The sequence below is a fragment of the Scomber scombrus genome, chromosome 21 (genome assembly GCF_963691925.1).
Source record: "Scomber scombrus chromosome 21, fScoSco1.1, whole genome shotgun sequence".
Classification (NCBI taxonomy): domain Eukaryota; kingdom Metazoa; phylum Chordata; class Actinopteri; order Scombriformes; family Scombridae; genus Scomber; species Scomber scombrus.
Window position 1 is genome coordinate 14381161 of NC_084990.1, and position 26832 is coordinate 14407992.

Consider the following 26832-nt stretch of genomic DNA (forward strand, 5'->3'; position numbering starts at 1 on the left):
ATGGCTACATTTCAGATGTCTATGAGCTGTTAACAGCTCCACCAAATAGTGATTTTTCCTTATAAACCTTTCACATAGTTTAATTTCAATAATTCAAATGTTCAAATGATCCAATATTTCTCTAAAACAAAAAGTCCAAAAACTAACAACAGATTAATGTATCAGAACTTTAACTGAGTATAAAGTAGTTGAAACTAGCTTCACCTCCAGCAGCTACAACAGTAACATTCTGACACACTGATGCTTCACTAATAGTAATCTCATGGTGTCATATATAATAATATATCAGTCAGAGGGACCAAACCACTACTTTACTTTAATACTTTAAATACATTTTGCTGTAAATGTACATTTACTTCAGTATTATTTTTCATGCAGGACTTTGGCTTGTAAAGGAGTATTTTTACACTGCTGTATTGGTACTTTTACTCAAGTGAAGGATCTGAATACCGTATATATGACTATGTGTATTAACATGTAAAGACCAGTCACAGTCTGTCTAACAAACAAACAAACAAAAAACCCAGAATATAGACTTCTTTTGTATATGTGTAAAATTAAACCTATAGACATAAATAAAATATCAAAACACATCAAAATACTGTATATCATATCCTCATTGTTGGCTGACAACCAAAATCAAGTCACTAAACTGTACACCAAGAGAAAAAGAGTATTGTCTTATTTGATAAGAAATAATTGTCAATACACTTCTTAACATTCATTCAGTCATAATTTGATGATGTGATGTCTCATCACATGTATGCTGTACTGTTCTTACAAGTTACAAAATACAGGAGTATGAATGTCCAAGCAGTACAATATTCCAGCATTTTTTGCTGTTATTCTCTCTTGCACTACTTGTATATAAACCTAACATACCTAACATAGTATTCAGTAACACTTTGTTGGCAGTTGTAATAATAAGTTGATTCAGTAATTAGTCAGTTGACCAAAAAAAAAAAAATCATTTTTTAAAGGAGAAATAATGCTGTTTGAGGCTTCTCAAATATGATAATTTTAAGTGCGTATGTGTCATTATGAAAATAAACTAAACAATATCTTTGGATTTTGTACTGTTGATTGGACAAAACAAGACATTTGAAGATGTCAGCTTGTTAATAAAGTATTACTGGTATTTTTATGACATTTGTTTTATGACATTTTCTGACATTCTGACCAATTGATTAATCACAAAATTGTGTCAGGTTGAGCAGTAAAGAAAATAATTGTTAGTTATAAGCCTGGACTTTATATTCCTTATATGTGACAAAATTATAATAATGTTGATTCTTATGCATATTGTGATTATTTGTGCTGATAATATGCAATGACCATCTGTCTATCTATAGCTGTGACACCATCTATTACACTGTGCTATTTGCTTTTGAGTGCCATACCAAGGTGCCTAAAGTTGAACTAGCAGTCCAACTCAGGATCATTACACATATGCAGTGCCATCTGAACTCTCTGTCACTCTTTGTCCCTCCAGCTCTCAAGCTTTCACCTCCTGCAGACAGACAGCTGGACTCAGCCAGTCTTCTTTCGCGCCACATAGAAGGGGGTTGGTCTAACATGGGACATGGTGTCAAGTAAGAGTAGTTTCAAAGTTTCACAGTCACAGAGCTAAGTTTACCACCACCAGAGACACACCATCACGACTGTTTGGGAGTCGCTGACATTTCCTCCACTAAACTACTGACTGCCTGCCTTGGTTTTGGGCAACTGTTCACACTAGTTCCCCGCTTCTGCTGTTCTTCCAAAAGATTTTCTGAGAAAAGGACAAGAATTCACCATGCAGTCCTGTGCACGTTGTGGGTTTGTGGTCTACCCGGCCGAGAAGATCAACTGCATTGACCAGGTAACACAGACATTTTGTGATTGCAAAAAAGTTTCTGTCAATCTTTGTGTGAACCCATTAATCTTAAACAGTAATTCTAAAATACTTAAAGCAGCTGTAACATTAATAAGAAAGTCAGAACTCACATCAAAGTATGGTATAAACTTATAAGGAGCTGTATTTTATATTTTTCAATCAATCTTTTACAGAACACATTTGTCAAAGCCTCAAATTGTTGGTGAAAGGCACCTGACTCATATCAGAAAAACACAAACAATATAAATATAGCACCACAGCTATTCCAAGTATTTCTGTGCATCAAATACAACACATAGCTCATTGTGCAAACAGGTGAATGTAGTGAAATGAAACATTGGCCTATGAACTGATTTTTAAAGTACAAAAAAAGTATATGTTTAGCTCAAATAAGTCATTTTGTGTAACATCATCATGGATCTGTTCATATGTTTTCCTTAAAATACCAAAGAAATATTGCAAATACCATGAACTGAGTGCTATGATGTAACTCCTGCAGCATGAAAAACATGCAGCTCTGACTGGTTGCTATTATGAAATACAAACTTACTTGTGAGAAAAAGAAGTATATGGTTTAATAATCTGTTTCATAATCTGATGTTATCATAATAGTTTCATAATCTCATGTTATCTATCAGAAATGACCTGCCCACACTTTTTATCCCCACATGCTAAACTAGATTGAAGTCATGTTTCCTACTGTGAGTTAGATATAAGAATTCAGCTGTAAATGTCCTCTAAAATAATGTCATTTGTCTTTTCAGAATTGGCACAAAGCATGTTTTCACTGTGATGTCTGCAAGATGGTGCTGACCGCCAACAACTTTGTCAGCCACAAGAAGAGGCCATACTGCTCTGTGTGAGTACCAAGCTCCTAACACTGATTCAAAATCTATCTTTAGGCACCATTTTGGCGTGGAAAAACTCAAAATGGGTGGAATTGAAATGAAATAAAACAAAATCTTATCCCTGCAGACACAACCCAAGGAACAATACATTCACCAGTGTCTACGAAACCCCCATCAACATCAATGCAAAGAAACAAAGCAAAGCGAGCAGTGAGGTAGGATGATGTCACTCGCAAAAACAAACCAGCAGCAACACGAGACAAAATATTTCATCCTTGATCTGAGTCAAGATGTATTGTTGACAAGCTGACATAAGTCACTGTCTATGTGAGGGAGGAAATGATCGTCTATCATGGGTTTGGCACGCCTGAGTGTACAGAGGTGATCACTATGCATGGTGGTCATTCCTCTGGTTTAGATCATCTTCATTGTAAAAAAAAAGAGACTAATGCTTGTATTACAATTTAATTTCAATAGACCTCTATTGTTAATCTCATCCCACGTTTCTGATGGCCACATTATTTAATCACAAAGTGAAAATAGACTCTTTTGAGCACAAATTATACTCAAATAAAAAACACCTCAATAGGAGGTTAATCAGCACTGAGATCTGTTTACCTACAAACATAAAAAAAAGCTTAAAAAAAGTTTGAGACCCAACTCTAAGAAGGTGTATTAGTGATTAATACATTTACATCTTATTATTAATAATTAGAGAGACAGGTGGACGGCTGTTCTGAGTCCGTGGTGACGGCAGTGGTGTGGAATGGATAGTATGGCTCAGGTTATTTCCGTGCCTGTGACTGAGGCGAGACACCCCCTCCTTTGCTTAGCCCGCTTTAATGCTTCAAGGGGCTAAAATTACACATCAGGAAAAACAGCCTCACATCCTTCCTCTCCTCTGCCATGCCACCTGTTAATGTCTGTCTGAGTCTGTCTGCGTCTACGAGTTCATGCAGTGCTCCTTGCTTATATTAGCAGTAGGCCAGGAAGCTCATCAGTGTCTGCAGTGTATGCCACTAGTGAGATGTGGGATCATCAGCAAACAGCTCACAGTTTCATCACTCAGTGGTCATTCAGGATCTTTCCTGGCAGGCCCTTCTTTATCTTGACTGGAACATCTTATTATTAATAATAGCACACTAATATTATCCCTTCATGAGTAAGCATGTGAGCTCAGGTTGTCTGGTTTGAAGTTGACAGCATAAGAATAAAGTGATGTTTGGTACTGTGGATCTAAAGTCAGTGAGGAGTGGTTTATAATGTTGTTGTTGAATGTGTTCATGTCATGCATCAAGCTACCAAAGTGAATGTTTCAAGCACAATGTCTAGTGTGCGCTTGTGCAAAATGTGCCTGCCTTGGCTGAATGCTTGTCGTCCATGTGCATTTGTAGCTGAAGTATCGCGAAGATGGCGATCGCTTTATGTCTACCTTCCACCTTGACATGAGGTCCATGGAGCTGGAGAAGGCTCGTCTAGCCAATCAGATGGCCAGTCAGGTGAGCTCCCGGTAGAGCAACTGGCCTTCAACCATAGTTAGGGAATTCCAGCTTCAATTTTGGTCTTAATATATTAATTCATCCTCACAACTTTTTTTTTTGCCAAGGACACTCAGCTTTCTTTTCGAAATCATTCTGTGCACTGATCCCAAATGATCGATATAAAAAAAATTTCTTTAGAAAAATATTGAAAACTGTATGGTGTCAGTAATCATGGAGGAGAATAGTGAAGTAATTTATTTTACAAGCCCGTAATTGTAAATGCATGAAATCTTATCACCTCTCTCCTCTATTTGGTTAAGAATTTGAATTTGGTCATCTGTGCTGTGTAGACAAAGGTTTATTTGCACTTTACTAAATGAGTAGACCAGATTGATCATGCTACTAAGCATGACAGGTAAAGTACTGTTTGTCTTATGAATGTCTGGAAATGATCAGGTTTGTCTTCCATGTTCAAACAGGCCTTTCAGTCTCAGTCTGAGTTCTCACAACAGCAGACGTGGTACTCAGGCATGGTGACCAACCAGGAGATAGTAACAGTATCTCAGGCCCAGAAGACCATCAGTGATGTGAGTGCACTTTTTAGGGATTTCTCTTGTTTTATATTACTTGAATTTGAAATATTGTTTATCTTTACATATATTAAATGGCATGGTTGCTTGTGCAGATTGTATATCTGTTTTGCATCAGCATAGTTCAGATATCTTGACTTATTCTGTGCTTTCTTAACAGGTGAAGTACACGGAGGAGTATGAACAGTCAAAAGGAAAAGGCAGCTTTCCTGCCATGATCACACCAGGATACCAGACTGCAAAAAATGCTAGTACTTTGGCCAGTAGCGTAAGTGGATGTTTTGCTAACATTACAGATAGCTGAAATAGAAGCAATCATTATTCACATTAACAATTTCTTTTAAATGAATATGCATCTCTGCCATGCCAGTGACTGATGTGACTTTATCATGAGTCTAAGAAGCCACATCAAGTGAATTGTTTTCTCTCTCTGCAGGTGGAGTATAAAAAAGGACATGAGGAGAGACTTTCAAAGTACACCACCTTTGTTGACCCCCCAGAGGTGCTTTTGGCCAAGAAACAAGGACAAATTGCCAGTGATGTAAGTGTTTAATGATGACCAAATTATATCTTACTATGTTCATAGACATCAGGTTCTATTGTCTTTTTTTTACTCTGTGAACTGATCAGCCTGAACCATCATTTTTTTTTCTCTAGTACGCTTATACAGAAGAGTATGAGCAGCAAAGAGGCAAAGGCAGTTTCCCTGCACATCTCACACCTGGATACATGATGTCAAAGAAGGCTACTGAGCAGGCCAGTGATGTGAGTACACAACACAAAAATGTACATATACTGCATGCATCCAAACATTTTTTAAAGAGCCTTGATTAGTTGGTTGCTAATGTTTTTTTATGTCCTACCAGATCAAATATCGTCAGATGTATGAACAGGAGATGAAAGGTAAAGCCAGCACTGAGGTTGCATTAGCTGAAGCAGTCCATGCCAAAGAAAATGCTGAGAATTTCAGCCAGGTAAGGAAGTTATTTAATTTCAGAATTTTCATAGTTAGGTATCAGATTCAGATGCAGGATGTTGCATTTATATGGTTTGCACCATAAAATTTAATTCCAGCCTCCTTGTAAAAATATGTTGTGCTTTACAGATTATTTGTGTGTTCATTAATTAATGGATTATGTGCTCCTCTGTTCGCAGATTGCCTATACTGAAGAGTACGAACAACAACGAGGCAAAGGAAGTTTCCCAGCAATGATCACTCCCGGTTATTGTCATGCAAAGAAGGCTCAAGAAAATGCAAGTGATGTGAGTATCAGTGCAGCATGAAATTCCAAATTTAACCCTTTTGAAGTGATTGAATGCTGTAAATGTAATAATAGAGTAGATCTTAAATGAGACTTGTCTGCATTTTGTATTGCTGTAAAGAAGTTTAAAAGTTTATCTTGCAAGTTGTGCAGTTAAAAACAATGACTGTCTCACTTGTGTAACCATGTGAGCTGGATGTACAGTAAATTCTGTCAAAACATTACAGAATGTAGACTGTAAAACAACAGCTACATCCATCATCTGACCTTGTCATCACTGTGCAGAATAGATAGGAGTCTACAATGAGAATGCCTTACTATGTCGTCATTCTCTAAACTCTCAACTCTCCACACTGACTGAATTAGAGTGTGTGCAACTAATCTCCCGATCCTACAGAAATACACTGTGTTGTCATCCAAAATGCACTAAATCATCCTTTATCCCTCTGCAGCTAAAATACAGAAAGGACTTTAAAAAAATGAAGGGCACATCGCACTACCACAGTCTGACCTCCGAGGACAATCTGGCCTTGATGAACGCCCGAAAAATCAACAAAATTGTCAGTGAGGTGAGGTAGTCATACAACACTCAAGCAGTGCTTTTTAACTTTTATTTATAGCTTTATGTAGGACATTTGAGAAAGAACAAATAGGATATTGTGGGGGAGGGGTGCAAACTTTTAAGTGGCATATGTCTCTGTGGTTGGTTTTATTTATCTCCGGTAAGGTCTATGACAAAGCGCTTCCAGATAAATATACTGCAAGTGCTCAGTGTGTGTGTGTGTGCGTTTGTTAAATAGATGGAAATACTGGGCGTACTGTGTCACTGTCCAGCAGACATGAAGCCTACCAACCTGCATGTTCAGCATCTTTGACATGCTTGTCCGGTGGGGTTACAGCTCACCTCCAAGGCCACAGGACATCCCATTGAACTAATGTTACCCCACACACACACACACACACACACACACACACACACACACACACACACACACACACACACACACACACACACACACACACACACAGGGTCGCACTGCATCTAGAACCTCAACAAAAATGCCATTTACATGTTAGCTGTTAGTATATTTGTAGAAAAGTGACAAAATTCCTCCTGCAAGGGTGAAAAGTCAAAAGGTGTCACACTGAAGCTTAGCAAAGCATATTTAAGATTAAAGGTTTATCTCAGTGACTCTTGCATTATGATGGAGTGTCAGTGATGGTGACTGATTAGGTGCTTTATATTTAGCACATAACATGGAAGAATGGTTGGCACCCTGGTGCCTTATAGGATCAGCTCCAACTGTCCAAAAACAAAAAGGCGCATATGTTACAAAACAGCTGCTTTAATTATGCACATTCACTAACAGGTGGAGTACAAAAAGGATCTGGAGAATACCAAAGGTCACAGCATCAATTTCTGTGAAACACCACAGTTTCTAAATGCAGCCAAAGTTGCCAAGTTCACAAGTGATGTAAGTATATGACACATCTTTTTTTACAATAATGCAGCACGAGAACAGCATTTCAACCAATGTTATTTATTTCCCACTATTTTTGACTCATTACATATTACACATACCCATGATCCTTTAATAGCAAATCATTTTAAATTTAACAAATTTACATATTTGCTCAAAGATGTCATCTGGGAAGAAGATCAAATATTGTGGGTATATTGGAGAATGATTTTTCTTTGTCTATGTACTTTTTTAAAAGAACAAGTACAAACAGAAGTACACCAGTGATATGAAGGGCAACTATAAAGACTCTGGAATCGATAAGAGGACCACGCATGCCATGAAAGTCAGGAATTTGGCGAGTAATGTAAGCCTCTTTATTAATTGTATTAACGATAACACAAAAATGTCATAAATAGTTTTAGATTTCCCAAAATAGGCTGTGAATTTGGTTTTGTTTGCAGACAAAAAAAGATGATTGATGAAAACTTTATATACAATATAACCTATAAAGGTGTACTGTTTTGTATGGTTGATAAGGATGAAATCATGAAATGTGTTTGAACAAAGCTGATATGCCGCTCTTCCAGATTTCTTACAAACAAGGCACTGAACAAGAGCAGGGTGAATACACCTACCAAGCCACCCTCACACCAGGCTACAAGAGCCAAAGGAAACTGGACATACTAAAAGATGTGAGTTTATTCAAATCTAATCTGATCTCAAATTTTATCTTGTACAATTTTTTTTTTTCTTTAAATATTTTCCTTCATGATTGCAGAAGAACTACAGGCAACATATTGACCAGGTCAAGTACAATGCAGTGGCAGACACACCTGAGATTATTCTAGCAAAGAAAAATGCTGATCTTGTCAGCAATGTAAGTAAATAGCATAAACACAACTCACATGATAAATATTGAGCACTTTTATTAACACCAGCTTTATTAGCATTTATCAGCTGCACACTGTACTTACTGTAAGAGCACTGGACTGACTGTAGTGTTTAAATGTGTAATTCATGTGTCCCTTAGCGGAATTACAAGGCAGACTATGAAAAGACTAAGCATCAGTACACACTGTCCAAGGACCTGCTTCAAATCAAAAAAGCCAAAGCCAATGCCGCCTTGAGCAGTGATGTAAGTTAACACACAGACGTCCTCTCTCGTGAATGCACAAGCCTGCGTTTTGCATTTTGCACATGTTCACAAACTCACTCACACAGTTACAAGAAATCCTTATGACAATTTGATAATCCTCCATTGTCACTCCAGATTAAATATAAGGAGGAGTGGGAGAAGACAAAGTCTAAAGCCTGCGACATCGGTTTGGACGGCCTGAGTGTCAAAGCAGCAAAGGCTTCTCGAGACCTCGCCAGTGATGTAAGCAAACAACACACATTCTTCTCCAATACAAGAAGATGCAATCTAAACAAGACTGACCAAATGCTGGAGCAAAAACATAAATGGGTCTGATCTGATATAATAGCTGGCAAATGAAATTAAGTCAGACGGACATGTGTTTCAGATTAAATACAAAGAAGCCTATATGAAGAACAAGGAAACAGCAGTGGGGGTCAACATGAGCGACTCCAGGACTCTGCACTCTCTTCAAGTGGCCAAGATGAACAGTGATGTAAGTAGAACCACTAATTACAAGAATTCAAAATCATGTCCAGCAAATATACATTTGTATGCTGTCACTCACAAAATTGATAAATTCTTTGACTTTAGATTGAGTACAGGAAGGGCTCCAAGGAGAGCCAGTCCCAGTACAGCCTTCCTAAGGATATGATCAACCTGAGCCATGCCAAAAAGGCCCAAGCCCTCGCTAGTGACCTGGAATATCGCACAAAGCTGCATGACTACACTGTCATGCCTGATGACATCAAGGTCCAGCAGGCCAAAAAGGCTTATTCCCTGCAAAGCGAGGTAGGAAACAGGAGTACTCAGGCAAATGTGAAGATTCTGTACATAATAGGATGTACTATTTCTTTGTGGTCAGTGAAGGGATTTGGTTTTATTTCATATGCAAAGAAAGGAAGAAAAAATAAAAAAATAAACTCTCTTGGTTGATTTTCTAATTTGCTCCACAGAACCAGTATCGTTCAGACCTGAGCTGGATGAAAGGAGTGGGCTGGGAGGCTGACGGATGTCTCAACATGACTCAGGCCAAGAAAGCTGGAGAAATGCTTAGCGATGTCAGTAGAGTGATGAGTTTGAATCTGTTAACAAACTTCAGATTGTATGAGACACACTATTTATGTGCTGTCTTTTTTTTGTTCTTCATGTAGAACAAATACCGTCAGAAGGCAGACAGCATCAAGTTCACCCAGGTGGCAGACGACCTCTCCATCAAACACGCCAAGAAAAGCCAGGAACTACAGAGCGATGTAAGGTCTCCACTTCAAAGCTGTAATCATGCACATTTTATTACTGTTCACTCTCACGTCATACCTCTATTTGATTCTGTTTCTCAGCTGGCATACAAAGCAGACACAGAACAGATTATTCACCAGTACACCATGACAAAGGACGAACCCCTTTTCCGACAAGCAAAAGCTAATGCTGATCTTCTCAGTGGGGTAAGTTCAATGACCGTCACAGCAATGTATTGTATACAAATATGATAATAATATAATGTAGTTTTCTTCCAATGATGTGAGCTATACCTGCTTCATTAGACTGTATTTGTCTGAGAATTATGAGATAAGAAGGGTTTTATTGTGTGTGACCTGGCTGGTGGTTCAACAGGCTCCTGTTATCTCAGAGATTAATTTGTTCAAATAATTTTTGAACCCAAGTTAAAATCCTCAAATCAGGATCTGTTTTTAGTGTTCCCATGCGCCCCCAAATCAATTGAATAAACTAAAGACTCAGTCCATTAATTAAAACTAAGGAACATTAGATTAGAATGGAAATCCTAACTCATGCAAAGCACGCTAACTGTTCAAAACTTTAATTGGCATTAGACCCACGCAATGATGGAGACAACAAGGTGATTCATGGTCAATTTGCTTTGCATGTGGCACAAATACAAAGCAAAACTGTTCATTTATTGCTTAAGAAAGACTTTGCAGCTTTACATTCTGTTTTTAAACAAGTCTTTTGTGATTTAGAAGTTGAGAAAAATATCTTAATTCAAAACTACAGTTTTTACAAAGCATAGATCACAGAGTAAAAGTGAAAATCCACAATAGCTATGCTAGAGTCTTGATGTTTACATACCTGAAAAAATGTATTTACTTTAGTGACCCAATTGCTGACCAAAAATGCATTTCTTAACTCTGAAATCTTTCTGTGTTTTGATTGGCGACCCCTTTGATTTAGGGATTGAGAAGCCAACCATGAACTGCAACATGCCTGTTTTGAGTCTTGCTGGGGACTGTTGGTGCATGTTGGTCCCTCACTTTGCATCTTCTCTCTATGTGCTTTTTTCTAGAAAGTGTACAAGAGCAACTGGGAGAAGCAGAGGGAAAAGGGCTTCGAGCTGCATTTGGACTCACTTTCTATACTCACTGCCAAAGCGAAGAGAGATCTGGCCAGTGATGTGAGTTATTCTAATACTGTTTATGAAGTCCATCAGAAGAGTAGAAATTTGATTGCAGTAAAGTATGTATTTTTTCTGGTGACACTGCTGTCATCTTGTCTCTTTGCAGGTCAAATACAGGGAGCAGTATGAGAGAAACAAAGGCAAGGTGATCGGCATTAAGTCAGTCAGTGATGACTCTCAGATGGCCCACTCTGCTCTGGCCACTAAACTACAGAGTGACCGCAACTACAAGAAGAGTTATGAGGACACAAAGACCAATGTCAGGTGAGACCCTTTACTTTGATGGTGATCTTGAATCCTAGTTCCTTGGACCTATATTCTTAATCAGCCATCATTTTACACCTGAGGTTAATGCAGTTCACCATAACTGGCTAGTAAAAAAAACCCAGCTTCACCATAAATATCCGAACCTCTGATTTAAAGTGACATTAATAAAGATAAAAATGCAAAGAAGCTGCCTTTGCCACTGATTTATCTCACTCACATTTTCCTCTTCATTGAATTAGTGACAGATCATGTAAAATCCCCTTAAACAGCAAGCATTAAGACCTCATTTTCTGTCCCTGTTGTAAGTGTACTTGACCTCTGGGGAGTGCTGTGATGATTTAAGAGCACTAAAATCCCTAAAAGATGTTGTTGTTGTTGTTGTTGTTGTTGTTGTTGTTGTTGTTGTTGTTGTTGATGACCATGTTCCAATTCAACATTTAATATCAGTTATACACTTGTGCTTACATTGTGGCTGACAACCTGCTTTACTTTAATGTCAGGAGATATTTTCAAGCAGACTTTCTGTCTTTTATGAACATCTAATTTTGACTCTCAGATAAAGTAGTAATTTGCTGATGCAAAGCCCCTTCTGTTATCCCACACTGTCCAAAGCCAAGTGTATCGGTATCCTTCTTTTGGGGATGACTCCAATAACCAAATAGCGCTGATTCGCTATAATACCAAGAAAGCTGGACTTAAATCTTGTGTCATTTTGGAACAAAACTCCTCATTTTACCTAAATGAATCTTGTCCCTCAGTGTTTCTCTGGATATGCTGAACATCAGCCATGCCAAAAAGGCTCAAGACCTGGCAACTGATACCAATTACAGGACTATCCTCCACGAGTACACTACGCCATCAACTGATATGAATGTCACCTGGGCAAAGAAGGTCTATGGATTACAGAGTGATGTAAGTAACTCAAACCACAAATGATTCATTAACTACAAGACTTAATTGCAATGCAAGAATTTGGCATTTGAAAGTGAAATTTCTGTGTCTGTGCCTTTAGAAACAGTACAGGTCCGATCTGAACTGGATGAAGGGTGCCGCCTGGGAGGGCTCAAAATCTCTGGATGTCCAGCAGGCGAAGAAAGCAGGAGAGCTCGTCAGTGAGGTAACTGCTGATATCAGCTGCAGGATAGAGGATGTAATCAAGAAAAAAAAAGTCCACATTTATAAAACATGTTAAAATGGTTATTAAACCTACAACAAAAGATATGGAAATTAATGTGTTTCAGCCCTTAACCCTCATTAACTTTTCCATCTTTTATGGTAATTATAGTGGGGGTCAAATGTAATTTAAACCAACAATCTTGCAGTGTATTATTAATCACACTTACCTATTAATAACTATAAGAGCTATGTAGGTAAATTAGCACAGAGAAAGTGATAAGCATGATTGTGTAACGTGTGACTGGAAGGCACATATCTAGGTTTATGGCTGAGGTCAGAATGTATTTTAAGAGACGTGAACCATTCCTGTTCTCTAGAAACTGGGTTAAATACATAGACTGCACCCGGCTTTAACAGGAGAGCTGACTGAAGCTATTACATATGACAGAGATTCCACCTCACTAATTAGGGCTCAAATTCATGTTAGACAGTTTCTTCCTCTTTCCCTGTTTCTGTCTCTTTGCCCAGTGGATGTGGTTTAGTACATTGCAATATTACATTACATTCTTTTGCCAAAATGTGCTATCCAGAAAAGGCGTGGCACATCCCCCACCAAGTGTCCGGTTTCCTAAAAACTTCCCGATGCACAGATAATTCCAGTTCAGTTTTCGCACATTTTGGACACTAAAGTCTTATCTTAAACAAACAAAACCAAACACAAAAATAAATCTTGATTATTTCAGTTATATCTATTATCTAAAAAAAATAAGAATATGTTTTAAACTCAATGACCCTTGTTATTCATAGGCTTATTTTTATAAAATGCCCTTTTGTAAACGCCAGCAAATGGTAAATAAAGAAATATCTGTGATAAGTCTAGTGCTGACTGGCAGCACAAGACTCTATTCATAAGCAGCTACTTATTTTAAGGGTCATTCCAGTCGGGGTTGCCAATATTAGACCATGATATGACATACTGCATACAAATAGAGTAGAGCTTCTAGTTCCTCCTTACTAACAGGCCTCTATCTGTCTATGTACAGTATCTATCCAGCTAACTACTTATGTAACTAGTTATGTACTGTATCTATCTGTCTATGCTTTTTGATAACTTGATAATTGCTCTGCTTTTCCTTTATTCTTATTTCATTTTTGCCAGTGTATACAGTAGTTTTTGGTGTTATTGGGCCCTCTATTGTTCATAACATGCATGTGCACCTCGTATTTTTCTTACTGTGAGTCTGACATTCATCATTCTGCCATTTTTATGTATTTCTTTCTCTAGAAAAAGTATCGTCAGGATGTGAGTGGTCTGAAGTTCACCAGTGTTGAAAACACTCCAGAGATGGTTCAGGCCAAACTTAGCAACAAGCTTGCCATTGATGTAAGTTCAGCTGCTGATTGGCATCTTATAAAAATATGAATGAAGAGTTTTGACTGAGTAATAGCATGTGAATGTGCTAAAGTGGATGTTCAGTAATGTTGTGTTTTCTTCCATACAGAGGTTGTACAGGGAGAAGGGTGAAAACTTGAAGCACAACTACACAGTCAGTGAGGAGATGCCTGAATTTGTGCAGGCAAAGCTCAATGCTATGAACATCAGCGAGGTAAAACCACACTCACAAGAACACACATATAGTGGAAACATGAAATCCATCAATCCATTCAATCAGCAGCCTTTGTCTGAATTTAAGCTCATAGATGTCAGTTTATACATCTGCAATATGCATTTTCAGAGCCGTTATAAAGAATCTTGGACTAAGATACGTGATGGTGGTTACAAGCTGCGTCTGGATGCCATTCCTTTCCAGTCCGCCAAAGCATCTGCAGAAATCCTCAGTGATGTGAGCTTGCAATCAAATTTACACTCCTTGTTATCATATCTTATTGTTTTCACAATGGCTTAGAAATCTGTTTTTAAACTTCCTGACAGAGCTTTCTATCATAGTTTATATTCTGTCTAATTAATAATGGTAGTACAAGCAGATCAGTCAAAGAATTTTAAATACTCATCTTTACTCATCTTGCTATAATGTCTTGAAAGGGAATGCTTTATCTTTTCAGCAAAAATACAGAGAAGATTTTGAGAAGACCAAAGGGAAGATGATTGGACTGAAGGGACTGCAGGACGACTTGAACATGTCTCACTCAGTTTACGCCAGCACGCTACAAAGCGATGTGGGTTTTTTATCTAGCAAAAATAATAAAATGTTTGCAAATACTAGACTACAGTATATTAGAAGCTCTTTCTCTCTCTCTCTCTCTCTCTCTCTCTCTCTCTCTCTCTCTCTCTCTCTCTCTCTCTCTCTCTCTCTCTCTCTCTCTCTCTCTCTCTCTCTCTTATCATTTGTCCCTTTCCAGGTTAAGTACAAAAAAGACTCGGCAAAGGAGCTCTCAAAGTTCAACCTGTCCATGGACATGTTGGAGGTTGCCCATGCCAAAAAGGCACAGTCGCTGGTCAGTGATCAGGACTACAGGCTCACCCTGCATGAGTACACTACACTGCCTGATGACATGAAGGTCCAGGCAGCTAAGAGAGCGTACGCTCTGCAGAGCGAGGTGAGAGGGATAGCAGAAGATTGCAGCTGTCAAAATGTTTTGTAACTTACAACTTTTTAAAAACATGTTTAATGTATAGGGCATAAAGCTGTATGCATATTTAAACATGTTTGCAATATGTTGCAGAATAGTAATCCTTCTATTGTTCTTATATGATAGTCAGATATTTTTTAATTTAAAGTTAACTTAAAAGTTTTGCCAACATTAACTTTAAATATTCAAAAAAGTACATTCAGGGATGCAGTTGCAGTTGTGCAGTAGAGTTGACACTGCCATGTACTGGCTGAATTTCTAATGAGGTATCACAAACTTAAATAAAACACAATATACATTCTTCACAGCAATAAAATGTTGCAGACCCCTGTTTATAATAGAAAAGTTTTATACAATACTATTCAAACTACCGGTTTGACAGGTCATTTTTCTTTACATTATACTGTTTTATTCAATGTGTACGTTTGTCTTCTCTGCAGAAAGTGTATCGCTCCGACCTGAACTACCTGCGTGGTGCAGCCTGGATAGCAACTGGAGCTCTGCAGATTGAAGGCTCCAAGAAGGCCACAGACCTTATTAGTGATGTAAGATGTATTCTTTTTGTGTTCATTTATGCAGGCACAGTAGTGGAAACTGTAAATGCCGACTGTACATGAAAGTCCAATCAGTTTTGTTGAATATCAACTTCCTCCCAAAGCTGAGATATTATGTCTGACAGTGAATGTTGTGTTAGTTGACATACAATATGAAATCATTGTAATTTTCTGGATTAATTTTGAATTTCTTTGTTAAGAATACAAAACATCTTATTGGAAGCTACTGAAACTTAACTGAGACTAACGCTGATGTTTCCTCCGCAACAGAAAAAGTACCGCCAGCAACCATACCACTTCAAGCACACCTCTGTGGCAGACTCCCCAGATATCATCCATGCTAAACTCAGTGGACAGATTACAAATGAAGTGAGACAATAAGCTTAATGTTTAAGTTCTGTTGTAGTAAACTTCACCCACATTTTTAATTCTGTGTTTTTAATTTGCTGAATTAATATGCACATTGTTCTCTATGTGAATGTTACCGTCACCATGAAATTCATGGAAATATTAGTTTGGAAAGACTTAATGAGATAAAATGTATATTTATATATCTATCCCTCTCTCCCAGCGTTTATACAAAGAAAAAGGGGTGAATGATCAACACAACTATACTATCACAACTGAACAACCAGAGATGACTCAAGCAAAGATCAATGCAGCCAACTTTAGTGAGGTAATATTACTGCACCAAACAATTTCTTTTCTTTTTTACATAGCGACTGTTATTTCAAGGATAATGATAATTTGGTTTGTGTCCTTTTTGCTTCAGACCAAGTACAAAGAGTCCTGGCACACTCTGAGGGCTCAGGGCTACAAACTGACCATGCAGGACATCCCTTTCCAGGCTGCCAAGAGTTCCACCGGCATCGCCAGTGATGTAAGATCATAATAATACACTTTATTTGTATAGCACTTTTCATACAGGAAATGCAGCTCAGAGTGCTTTACAACAAAGAATTTACATTCACCAAATGTTTCACCTCATACCAGTCTCAAAAAGATTATGGATTAAGGGAAAGAACACACAAGTCTTTGAGCATAGTATAGAGTCATGTTCAATAAAATATCCATCTGAAATAATCTTCAGCATATTATGTGCTATAAGATTATAATGCAAAAAATGATATGGAGCCACATTTTATGTTTGAATAAGTAGTCCTATAATTATTTATTTTCCCACTCTGCAGTACATGTATAAACACAACCATCTGCTGGAAAAAGGGAAGCACATCGGAGCCAAAAGCGTCCTGGATGACCCACGTCTGCTGCACTGCCTGCAGGCGGGTCGACTGGCCAGTGACCAGGAGTACCGCAAGGATGCGCTGACAGCCAGCGGGCAGTACCACCTCACCCAAGACATGATTCATCTGGTGACTGCCAAGAACGCTCAGGCTCTCGCAAGCGATCAGGACTACAGGAAGAAGCTGCACGAGTACACCGTGCTACCTGATGACATGAAAGTCAAGTGGGCCAAAAAGGCTTACGATCTGCAGAGCGAGGTAAGCAGAGGAGATGATGGAGTGATCGGCGAGAAATGAAGGGAAGAGGGTAGGACAATACTAAAAGGATGCAACTTTACTGACATATTGCATTGCTTTCTGCCCAGAAACTGTACAAGTCAGACCTCAACTTCATGAAAGGAGTGGCCTGGGATGGAGTGGGTGCACCTCAGCTGGAGTCGGCTAAGAAGGCTGGAGCACTTTTAAGTGATGTGAGTACACATGTCAAATGGTATTAATTAAATATCCCCATAAGACATGCTTAAAGACACACAAATTCTCAGCTCTCTAATAATTTCTGCCTGATGTTTTTTCTGCAAAAAGTACAATTGCTTCCTTAAAAATCTCAGAAATGACCTCCCCCATCTCCCTCATTGAAAAATCCAGACTCTATGAAAATGTAAATATTTTTCATTTAAAAAGTTCTCAGTGTATGTTTACATCACACTTGTGTAAGTTACATACTTGACCACAAATGGCCCTAAAACAGTTGTGATGTCAGAAATCATATTTGTAAGAGTAAACAAAGAAACTTTACATTTTAGGCAGATGAATGTGAAAACAGATTCGAACTCTGCACATACAACATTCTGCACAGTGAAGTTCAAACATTGGAGTGAAAGAAACAAAGAAAAAAACACATTTTTGAAAACAAAGTGTGACCAAAGTAAGACTATAACAGACAAGAAATTTGACCTCTAAAGAGCTATTTTACCAGACATTACTATTTTGTAATGTATTTTGTTTACTATACTAAAACCGGATGATTTAAGATTGCAGTATATGTTCTTATATCTGTCCCAGCTGTCTATATTTCCCAGTGTTAAAGTGTATGTGTGTGTGTGTGTGGTCTTCCTTCTTGTAGAAGAAGTATCGTCAGCTGCCTGACAGCCTGAAGTTTACCTCGGTGACTGATTCTCCTGATATTGTTCACGCTAAGACAAGCTATCAGCAGTGCAGTGAGGTAGGGTAACAAGAGAAACATGATTTAAGGAATAATTACAACATCACCTTCAATTCTAATGATTTTCTGTTGTTCTAACTGGAAAAACTCTGATGCAAAATTAAAACTCATAAAGGCTGCTCATAAAAAACTCTAACATCATTCTCACTCATTCTTACAATCCAGAGACTGTACAAATCAGGAAAGAACGACGACATGCATAAGTACACCTTACACTCAGATGATCCAGACTTCATCAGAGCCAAGATTAACGCCCAGCAGATAAGTGATGTAAGGCACTCTGCAAAACACATGATTTAAAATTCATCTGAAAAAATGCATCTTTGTGACATTAAAAAAAAAAAATTCTTCATCATTCTTTTCCCATGAAGAAAGTCTACAAGGCGTCTGGGGAGCAGGTGAAGACACTGGGCTGTGACTTGAGGCTGGATGCTATTCCCTTCCAAACTGCCAAGGCCTCCAGACAAATTGCCAGTGATGTGAGTAATTGTGATCGCAAGACCACAGAAAGAGATAATTCAGTGTGTCAGAAGATTTGAGTCCCATCAGTCTTTCTTTAAACTTTTCTTTTTAGATATCACAAATTATGAATTTCAGCAGTGTAGTAGGGAGTAGTCAATTAGTATAATTAAAGTATTAAATTCATCTTACAAAGTTGGAGCATTCTGTAGTTGGTGCATGCAATTTTAATCCACTGCAACTTTAAATTAGTCACAACTACTGTATTGCTGCTGTAAAAACTGTCTGCAAACGTAAAACTGTTGCTTTCTCCCTCCAACAGTTCCGCTACAAGGCGTCCCATCTGAAGGAGAAGGGCCAGCAGGTGGGGCTGCGCTGTGTGGAGGATGACCCTAAGATGGTGCATTCTCTGGCTGCCAGCAAGCTCCAGAGCAACCTGGAGTATAAACGCCAGTCCAAGGAGGAGCGCTCCAACTTCAAAATCCATGCTGACCAGCCCGAGTTCCTGCAGGCCAAGAAGAGTCAAGCGCAGGCCAGTAACCTCAGCTACCGCCACAAGCTCCACGACTACACCTGTGACCCCGAACAGCTCAATCTCAAGCATGCCAAGCAGGCCTACAAGCTGCAGAGTGATGTAAGTCATGATGCTTGTACTGCATGCATCTTCACTTTTCCTTTTCACTTATATTTTCCAGTACGTGTTGCTCTAATTGGTGCTCATATTTATTATTGCAGGTGAACTACAAGTCTGACTTGAACTGGACCAGGGGAGTGGGCTGGACCCCTCCCGGCTCCCACAAGGCCGAGCTCGCCCGACGGGCTGCAGAGCTGGGGCTGGCTGAGGGAGTTAGCACTGATGAGGCTATCGCAAAGTACCAGAACATGATGATGGTGAGAGAACATGGAAGCTGAATTCTGTTAAATCACTGTAAATCAGCTTTTTGAATGTTAGATATAACACTCTTATTAACTTCTTCATCTTTCAGGTGTATCGCCAGCAGCAGATGGAGCAGCAGCAGCAACAACAGCAGCAACAGCAGCAGATGTCAGAGCAGGTAGAGACCAGCGAAGAGATTCAGCAAGGCGTTAACATGGATGCCATGGAGGTCCTTCACGTCAAGAGGAAGAAGACCACCCAGATGGTCCAGAAAAAGTCCACTTCCACCACCACCTCATTCAAATCCATGGAGAAGAAGTCTAGCAGCACCACCTCATCCTCCTCTTCTGCCCTCCAGAACACAATCAAGACATCAATGTCTAGTAAAGCAGCTGCGATAGAAGATGCATAGAGTTTTTATAGATAATAGTGTTTTGAGAATGTTAAAGAGAGGCACTTTCAGGATGTACATTGAACTTTTACTGAGTGGAGAACTTTACAGATGGTATTTGTGGAATCTACTTTGATGGAATGACAGTTACATGAGATGAGAGATACAGTATGTAGCATGCAGAGCACAGTAGGTGCAACAATGAACTGTAATATTGAGTTTAAACGATTAATAAGGGACTTAAGCATGTTGAATGGGGGCAAGATTTGTCATGTTTGTTAAAGGGATTGTAGACATACAGTATGTGGTGAACAAAAAGGAATTTAGAAAGAAACTTTATTTTGGGATTGAATGCAGTGCATTTTTTGACATGAATGGGATACATAGATCATAAAACTACCTCTAAAGGACCATGTTCAACATCAGTTCAATCAAAAACATAAATATTGGCATATCTGAATTTAGGTTGGTTCAGGACTGCATGAAAGATTAAATGGAAAGCATTTTGCTTTTGTAAATTGAGTGTTCAGAAGATTGGGAGCTGGAGCAGATATTGCTTTATGGCCAACACTGAGAAGAGCAGAGGATTTTTTTTAATTGTTTGTTTTTTATCTTTAGTGAAGAACACATCCTGTAAGTTCATATGAACAAGGCACAGACAAACTATGCTAAAAAAGCAGTTTTCTTTCCAGGTCTAATAAACTAGTGCACTTTGAGCTAGGCTCAGTGAGGGGTAAAGGCTTACTGAAATGATGTGTGAACAACATTTTGTCTGGCAGGTTCAGCTTTGTGAGTTTGTAACAGTGCCTGTTTTAACTCAAAGCTGGGCTGGGAGTAAATGCTTGGTTTTATTGCTGATATAATAAACAGTTTTTTTCAGGCAACCTAATCTGTAGTCACTTTTCTTTCCTGAAATAACAGGATAGGGCAGGGTTTCACAGTTCAGCTCATTAATCTTCAGTTGATCTTGCTTTTAATCCAGTCGATAAATGTGTTGACGTTGGCGTAGACACCAGGCTTGTTCTTCTCGCCACAGCCATCGCCCCAGCTCACCACACCAGCGATGTAGTTTGTGCCATTTTGCTCACACACCAATGGGCCGCCTGAGTCACCCTGCAGAGTTAGAGAGGGCAAGTTGAGGACATGATATTTTCTTTTGAGGGCCAGAAACAGTATTTGCAGGAACCCCTGACATTCATATAACACATTCATAAATATACATACCTGACAGGAGTCGATGCCGCCCTGCAAAGTCCCTGCACACATCATACTGCTGTCCAGTCTTTTACTGTAGACATGAGGAGCATTGCATCGCTCTTGAGAGATCAGGAGAACACGAGCTTTCAACAGCTGGCTGCTGTGGCTGCCTGCAAAGTGAGAATCAAAGTGAATATGAATGAAAAATAAACACCAAGAATTCAATTGCCTGAGAAATATTGATGAAAATGAGAGCATTAAAACAATATATAATCTGTTGTAGCTTTTTTTAGTTTTTGTGAAAGTAGCAAATTCAAGCTTTGGTGTTGTTTAACAAAATAATCTTTTTATATGACCTGAAAGGACTTAAATCACTTATTACTTGTTTCAGTGGCTCCCCATCCAGAGATCACACACTCCTTTCCGGCTGGGAAGGGCCCATCTGGTAGACATGCAGCCCTCACAAAGGGGGTTTCCTTGGCACAGTAAGGGCTGTCGATAACTTTGAGTTTAAGCAGAGCTACACAGGGAATTAGCACACACAGAAAGTGAAATTAATCCCTCGATTTATAATTTAAACCACTTTTCTGAGAAACAAGCCCCAAAGCATGATTACCAGTGCATAATGAATGAAAGTAATGATCATATTGTGACATTCTGGGTGAAATAAACAAAATAAATACAGTAAAACCAATGATTGAATGATTTGATGGTTTGTATTAAATGTATTAAAGTAATTTTGGTTTAACTATAAACTGTGCATTGGTTATACTGTTCATTTTGTATTAAATTAGCTTTTGTGTGTGATAGATGCTTAGACACACCTCATATATCTGGCACAAGTAATTGTTGCCAAATTAGTTTTTACTGTACTGAAACAATACATTTGACCAACCAATATCATTAAAGAGAGCAGAGGCAGCATCCCTATAGTCCTCGTGGACAATTTTTTGTACCACTGGGATGGTCTGGTCCATCACCTCATCTTTCTGAATGTTCACTCCTCCCAACACCACTTGGTATTCATAAAGCGGTTGACTGAAAAAAAAGGGGGAAAAAGCATGTTAGCTTCACAGTAGAAGACTTAATCAAGTGAAAATGGCCCACAAGTGATACACAGAACCTACATGCAGTGAGCAGCAGTTAGGACCCAGCAGGATGTTAGGAGGATGCCACCACAGTAGTGGTAAAACTCAGTGTTGAAGCCAGTAGATTTGACCTGCACGGACACCTGCCAGGGGTGGCTACCGGGGAAAACTTTGCTACCACCAAAAATTCTACTAGTGCGAGTAGGAAAGGTTGTTATCCCACACTGGGAGAACTGGGCAGGGCCTGCAGGATCTGGCTTGACAGGCGTGGGTGGAGTGACTGGAGCTGTAAGATGAAAAGAATGAATACAGTGTGGGCATACAGTATAGAGCATGTGTGTTTGTGTGTGGTCTGTCAAAGGCTACTTTTGGGAACACATTTCAGTCTTAGAACTAGTTAATTGGGGATGGCTTGTCCAACAGGGGATACAAGCCATGTCCCTAAGTGGGAAATAGCTGGATTTCAGTGGTTGAGGTCAGGGTGAGAGTTTGAGTTACGCAAATAGTAGTGGTTATTGTAGGGTTAGGGTAAGTCTCCAGGAAATTAATGTAAGTCCATGTTATGTCTCCTAAAGTGAATGAGTGTGTGTGTGTGTGTGTGTGTGTGTGTGTGTGTGTGTGTGTGTGTGTGTGTGTGTGTGTGTGTGTGTGTGTGTGTGTGTGTGTGTGTGTGTGTGTGTGTGTGTGTGTCATCAAGATCATCACCAGAACACTTCTTGACTTTGCAGTACTCCCAGCTCAGTCTGCCTTTTTTATTTTTAAAGAAACACCAGGGCTTCTCATCCCCATCTGGGTTCCTAGAATGTAGAATAAATGAAAATAATACATCAGTGAAAATTTGTTTTTTTAATTAAAAAAAATCTTTAAAAATGAGTTATTTTAAGTTACTTTCATAACTCAGTATCCTTTTTTAAATATCTTCCTTAACCCCAATTTAATTTATCTAAAGGCATTTTCTTAATTGATGGTAATTTGTGTTACGGTTAATTCTTTCATTAATTTTGGACACATATGTACATGCGTTCCAGTTTCCCTCTACCTGTACACCAATCCCACCTGAGATTAGAAAGTAACACGTTGTAGCATTATGCCATCAGAATAATCCAAAAACATCATTCATTTGACTTAAATTTGAACTAAAACTTTAAATGAGAGACAATGAAATTTGATAACTGAACATTCAAATACCTGCAGTGGTTGTTATATTCCAGTCCAGTGAAGGAGGAATACATGGTGAAAGGATCATCCCCATTCATCAAAATGAAATTGGAATGCCAGTCCAGACACTCCAACCCATCATCTGTTGTACTGACCATACCTCTGTAAGTCTCTCCATTTCCCACATAACAGTCAGTGGACGCTAGACAAACAATAGAAAATATCCAAGTGAATTTAAAAGCTCAAAATAAACACAAGTACAACATGCAGATAAACACAGAAAACCTCAAAGCCAACCAGTGTTACTTGCAGTGGAACTAACAGATACAGTGTAGTACTTTAAATATGGTGTGCTGACAAATATATTGCTATGGACTTGATAACACATGATCTAACACTGTCTGCATGCAGTTTTGTGAATTTTAAAAGTAAATAACTGCAAATAAAGGACTAGGGACATGAATGGGTTAATGTAAAAGGGATGCTCTGCCCTGTATCAAGTCTTTACCAGTTTCACAGAATTTCCCAGTGTATCCATTTATGCAAGCACAGCGGAATCTGCGGTTTCCACAAATGCAAGAGCCTCCATTCTGGCAAGGATTGGGTTCACAGGGAGACGTCGGCACTGATACAGATGAGATAAACAATTCAATAGCAAAGTGTGGCAGGGTTGTAACAGGGGAATCTCCAGTGGTCAAATTAATGTCTGTGTGGAGTATATTGTGTGGAATAATACTCGACACTGATGACTTAAACTTATGGGCATGATGGGCTCATTTTAGGATTAAATTTTGTTAGACAACATAATTATTGGTCATTTTTCCATGTCAGTTGTTTGAAATTTGGACAGGAAGGCAAAAGTATGTGTTGGACCAATTAAAAGTTAATATGAACAATGTACAGACTTCATTATGTGTTGGTATGTGTTTCCTGTCTGGAAAAGGTCCAGTTTCTAAATGTAATGTCCTGTTCAAGCAATATGTCAAAAATTGAGTCTAAAACTTCGAAAAATGGGGTCTGAAATACTTACATGTCTTGCAGTCGGCGCCTTGGTAGGGAGGTTTGCACTTGCACTCATAAAACGGGGGCTTCTTTAGGTTGACGACACAGGTACCATGACCACATCTGATATTCTCACAAACGTTTCTCACTAAATGTTTTTAAAAATATATAAATATAAAAAAGTAAAAGTTAGCCACCAAAACTTCAAATTCACCACATGTGAGCTTTGAGCACAATCATCAAGATATTGCTATAACATTTAATGATAGTAGAAGATATAGGGTGAAAATATTTTATCCAAAAAAATCCCAAACAGAACAGTGACTGAGAATTCTTATGAAACATAAATTAGAAACCAGAATTTGCAGTTTTAACCCTTTACAAATCTATCAAATCATCCTGAAGCCAAACTGAGAATTCCTACCTACCTTTTTGACACCTCTTGCCCATGTAAGGTTCAGGACATAAACATGTGAAATTTGTATCGGATTTACTTTGGCACGAGCCACCAGAGAAGCAAGGATTTGGATCACAAACATCTAGGGGGAAAAAAGGCACAAAAGTGACACTTCAGAGGGATAAAACACAAATCTCAGTGCTGAGGTTAGATTGAAAACACAATCTAGTATCACATAGTGTCCAGGGCCACTTACTGGGCTCATCCAGGAGTTCAAACAACCAGTCAGATAATTCAACATTAAGGCTAGGTGAGTCTGTGGTGTAGTCATCTCCATAATCAATGTCTGCCAGGAACAGAAAGCTGTTTAAACACAGGAATGTCGCAACAAAAAGCACTCTGTACAGACATTAATCAAACAAATCCTTTCTATTGAAACGCTGTCTTGACCCAGATCCTGATCCAGACACCGAGATAAATATCGAAATAGAGCAAACCTAGTTTCTATATCAATTATTAGAAAAAAAGAAGCAAAACCAAAGTCAGTCTTAAATCTGTTGGGGTTCGATTAATATCCCAAGTGATTACTGGAGGCGCTAATACAGTACAATCATACACTGTAGCTGGATAAAATGCAGAGTGAAATAAAGATATTACAGATATGTAATCACAAAAGAGCAACAAAACTTTAAAGCAATTAACAAAAACAAGACTCATAAGAATAAAGGAAAAATGAATTGCTACACTGCATTAAAACCACATCTGGCAAATTATAGACATGCATCCATTATTTGATCTCCCTTGAGGATTAAATTATATTCTTTATTTTAAAATAGGATTAAATGAGACACAATAAAGTCAGAAGCAAAACAATTACAGAACACATTCCAAGATTTGATGATAGTTGATAATGCAGGTTTTTTTTAGCTGCTTGGCTTCTAGAAATATGAATCATTAAATGAAACTTCAGAAACGTGACGATGAAGAAAAGTGTGTCACTACATAATTCATCTGTAAAAAAGGTTCTTACACGTGGCGTCCAGCTGAAACGACACAACCACAGAAGAGAACTTAACAGTGAGCTTTCTTTTTAAGGAAATCTCTCCTTCCACTCAAAAATCATCAACCTGCATGTCAATTCATATGATATTGAGATACTTACAATCGTATCAATTCCATGAACACTCAGTACACTGAGGCCAATGAGGAGGAATCCTGCGGTCAACATGGTGCTGTTTGCAACTCTCAGCTCAGTTTGGAGGGCAGAAGATCCACTTTTTGACTTTAATATCTCAGACTTTATTGATGTCCCACTCACTGCTTTATACTTTGTCAATCTTTAGCTAGCTGCATTGATTCTGGGGGAGTTTGTGTGTTTTAGACCTTGCTGTTTTGCAACAGGGAGTTATTCATTCAACCTTGCTTTATTGACATATTGTATATACTATAACGCTTGTAAATTTAACCTTTAAAATCTATCAAACTTTGACTATGAATCCATTCAGTGAATAGAAATTAAAATAGCCAAGACATGGCAAGAAATTGGAGGTTAAATCTTAAGTGTCCATTTCTATGATTTTTATAATTATGTCCAATCTTTTTTTTATTGTGCAGAAGAAAAGGTGGATACAAGTGGGGGCAAAGAAAAAGTGCAAACCAATAAAAAAAAGCTATTACCAAGTAACACAACGTATTTAATGGAAACAAAGGGGACAAGAAGCACAAACACAAAGTTTAGACTGATGAGCAGACAGTGGGCAAAACCGAGGGCCTGTAAGACATGCACAAAACAATAACAACGACACACACACACAAAAGTTTTTTAAATCAAACCAAAAATCCAACAAACTCCATACCAAACCATTATCATCACCATAATACATTACATATATCTATACAGCGACAGTCTGTGTGCATGTGTGTGCATGTGTGTGCGTGTGTGTGCGTGTGTGTGCGTGTGTGTGGGTGTGGGTGTGTGTGGGTGTGTGTGTGTGTGTGTGTGTGTGTGAGAGACCGGATTTCTGGTGAGTAACAACTACACCCTGAGGAAAGGGTTGACTCATCCTGGTCCAATTTTTTTTCTCTTTAATGTGATACCTAAACTGTTTCGATTTCAATCCCATTTTCTGCATTGTAGACATACATTTAGGGACTATGGTGATACAAAATCGAGGAAATAATTAAGTTGGCCATAATGATA

The 26832-nt window shown here is 38.5% G+C and overlaps 2 protein-coding genes across 4 annotated transcripts; one reads left to right on the plus strand and one right to left on the minus strand.

The window, feature by feature from the left end:
• The first annotated feature begins 1795 nt into the window (after positions 1-1795).
• Positions 1796-20190, plus strand: nrap (nebulin-related anchoring protein). 3 transcript variants are annotated; one of them, XM_062442054.1, is made up of 43 exons: positions 1796-1861; positions 2641-2735; positions 2852-2939; positions 4119-4223; positions 4685-4792; positions 4956-5063; positions 5232-5336; positions 5453-5560; positions 5662-5769; positions 5951-6058; positions 6510-6626; positions 7428-7532; positions 7777-7884; positions 8108-8212; positions 8299-8397; positions 8551-8655; positions 8791-8898; positions 9044-9151; positions 9250-9447; positions 9612-9716; positions 9810-9908; positions 9996-10100; positions 10958-11065; positions 11175-11332; positions 12094-12247; positions 12348-12452; positions 13737-13835; positions 13954-14058; positions 14188-14295; positions 14516-14629; positions 14813-15010; positions 15484-15588; positions 15868-15966; positions 16169-16273; positions 16370-16477; positions 16788-17099; positions 17207-17311; positions 17965-18063; positions 18229-18333; positions 18435-18542; positions 18845-19156; positions 19258-19413; positions 19509-20190. In XM_062442054.1, exons 1-43 carry the CDS (start codon positions 1796-1798, stop codon positions 19809-19811), a joined length of 5427 nt encoding a protein of 1808 aa, XP_062298038.1. In that variant the 3' UTR covers positions 19812-20190. The 3 variants fall into 3 exon arrangements, with proteins under 3 accessions (XP_062298038.1, XP_062298039.1, XP_062298037.1); XM_062442055.1 differs by having other exon boundaries at positions 19578-20190; XM_062442053.1 differs by having other exon boundaries at positions 4119-4218; positions 4662-4792.
• LOC134002984 (hyaluronan-binding protein 2-like) lies at positions 20110-25940 on the minus strand. The gene is made up of 13 exons (XM_062442062.1): positions 25795-25940; positions 25663-25675; positions 24889-24978; positions 24664-24774; positions 24264-24383; positions 23742-23858; positions 23264-23435; positions 22781-22872; positions 22115-22361; positions 21883-22025; positions 21370-21507; positions 21015-21157; positions 20110-20903 (listed from the first exon to the last, which is right to left on the minus strand). The coding sequence occupies exons 1-13, from the start codon at positions 25858-25860 to the stop codon at positions 20748-20750; spliced, it is 1608 nt and encodes a 535-aa protein (XP_062298046.1). The 5' UTR covers positions 25861-25940; the 3' UTR covers positions 20110-20747.
• Positions 25941-26832: the final 892 nt, after the last annotated feature.